This window comes from Etheostoma cragini, chromosome 11, assembly GCF_013103735.1.
Source record: "Etheostoma cragini isolate CJK2018 chromosome 11, CSU_Ecrag_1.0, whole genome shotgun sequence".
NCBI lineage: Eukaryota > Metazoa > Chordata > Actinopteri > Perciformes > Percidae > Etheostoma > Etheostoma cragini.
In genome coordinates this window covers 1,698,261-1,700,366 of record NC_048417.1, presented here as the reverse complement: position 1 = coordinate 1,700,366, position 2,106 = coordinate 1,698,261, and the positions used below count along the sequence as shown (strand labels likewise).

Genomic DNA, 2,106 nt, shown 5'->3' with positions numbered 1-2,106 from the left:
AGATTGGACAGATAGTCTAGCTAGTTGTCTGGATTTACCCTGCAGAGACCTGAGGACCAGGTAACCATAGTCCTCAGAAATCCACCGGAGGTTAGAACGCCAACACAAAGGAAGAGGAAGGTAACGGACATCTGGCCGAAATGAGTGAAATACTGTGTATTTTCCGGCGGCAATGAACCAATCCCAGTATTTGAATGTCAAGGCTATAGACTAGGTGTATCCAGACCCTCCTCCACAGCGCTGTGGACGAAGGTCTAGCGAAGCGAGAGTCCGAAGCCACCGACCTTTCCAGTGTGGTCGTGCTTCATCTCCCAGCCCCGGGGAAGCTCCAGCTGCTTGTTGGAGAACATGTTGAGGAAGGTGACCAGGTCGCGGTTGTGCTGGTAGCGCTCAAAGTAGTGAGCGTCCCGACGCACCTTACTGATCATGTGCTTCAGGCAGGTGTTGCTCGTAAACATGCGGTAGGCACTCTGGGCAGAGAGGGCAGAGAGGTGAGGTCATCAGAGAGGGACACGAGGCAGACTAGAGAACAGCTGGGAAGACATTTAATATGGAAGACGATGTTAATAAGACTTCTCTAATGCCAGTGTGTGTTTTGATCCCCTGGATGTCCTTAAATGATGAAAGTAGAAGTGATTTGAATTAGATGCTAGACATGCTACGGGTCCTGCATCGCTACTGTAGGATCAGTACCGCATACAGCCAGAGATGGGAAGTAACGAAGTACTAATACTTTCTTACTGTAGGATCAGTACTGCATACAGCATGGTGTCAGAACTCCATTCAGTCACTTCAAATGCCACTTTGCCACTAAATTTAATAGAAAAGTGACATTTGAACTATTATCATACACTATAAAGCAATCTTTTCATGTTTGTAGTTTTGGAAAAAAATCACTACTGTACTGTATAATACATCGAAATGCATCTCTTGATCATCTATTAATCTCATCCATAATCTCCATATGGCATATGAAGATTGAGACTGAGATTTGATCAAACAAAGATTTGAAACTGTCTTTATTTTGTCGCTGATGTTACTAATTATAGATCCAGTTAGGCCATAGATTAGTTTGTCTTCCATCGAATTATGCAGTGCTTAGTCCAAAAGAAATCCCAAATGAAGCAGTGTCTTAATGCATGAAGTCGCCAAATTAACAAAAAACATTTTATAACATATTTGAACATGTTTTAACACCCTATACTGCAACATATTTTGGCATTAAAAATGCTGAGTTTGAGTTTAAGAACACAGTAAGTCTGCTTCATGGACCGTTACACAGTCTACGGTTTTGTCCCTTACTTCAACACTTTTGCTGCTATTTTTCTACATGTATGTAGACAGATCTCTGGAAGAGGAATGGGACTGCACAATTCATTTAATTATTATTTTTTATTTTTAAAGATGATGTTTTGGGGCATTTTTAGGCCTTTGTTTTAATATTAGACATGAAAGGGGCAGAGAAGGGGAAATGAACTGTGGCAAAGGACAAAACCTCCATATATGGACAATTTGTATTTGTATCTAATTTTGTGTTGGGTGTTTCAAACTGTTGATTTGTTTCTCTGTTTTTGTTTTAAATTCAGTAAAATGCCACACATTTCCAAAAGAAAATGAGCAAACGTGTTACAACATTGACCATAATAACTGTGATTATGATAAAGGAGCGCAGGAGGATTTAAAAAGGAGCGCAGGGTGAGAGGTGACGGATGCGGTGAGAGGTTTACGGAGGCGGTGAAGCCTGCGGGACTGACGGGGTTTGAATGCAGCACGGTGAAGAAGTCGGGGCTGCACAGGAACTTGGCGCTGGGCGACTGGAGCAGCAGGGAGAGGCGCGAGCGACCGCTGGTGTGAGCCACGGCGTTGTCTCGCCGGTACTCTGCAACACAATCAAGGCCAGAGACACAGCATGAGACAGGGAGACACACCAGGAGACAGGGAGACACACCATGAGACAGGGAGACACAGCATGAGACAGAGAGACAAACCAGGAGACAGGGAGACACACCAGGAGACAGAGAGACACAACAGGAGACAGGGAGACACACCATGAGACAGGGAGACACACCAGGAGACAGGGAGACACACCAGGAGACAGGGAGACAC

The 2,106-nt window shown here is 44.4% G+C and overlaps 1 protein-coding gene across 1 annotated transcript in view; it reads right to left on the bottom strand.

The window, feature by feature from the left end:
• The window catches only part of LOC117953173 (E3 ubiquitin-protein ligase HECW2-like), a 29,081-nt gene that overhangs the window by 17,007 nt on the left and 9,968 nt on the right, over positions 1-2,106 (bottom strand). Inside the window, exons 12-13 of the mRNA XM_034885989.1 lie at positions 1,755-1,879; positions 285-470 (exon numbers count right to left, since the gene is read on the bottom strand). Coding sequence (XP_034741880.1) covers positions 285-470; positions 1,755-1,879 — 311 coding nt within the window. The remainder of the gene's footprint in view (positions 1-284; positions 471-1,754; positions 1,880-2,106) is intronic.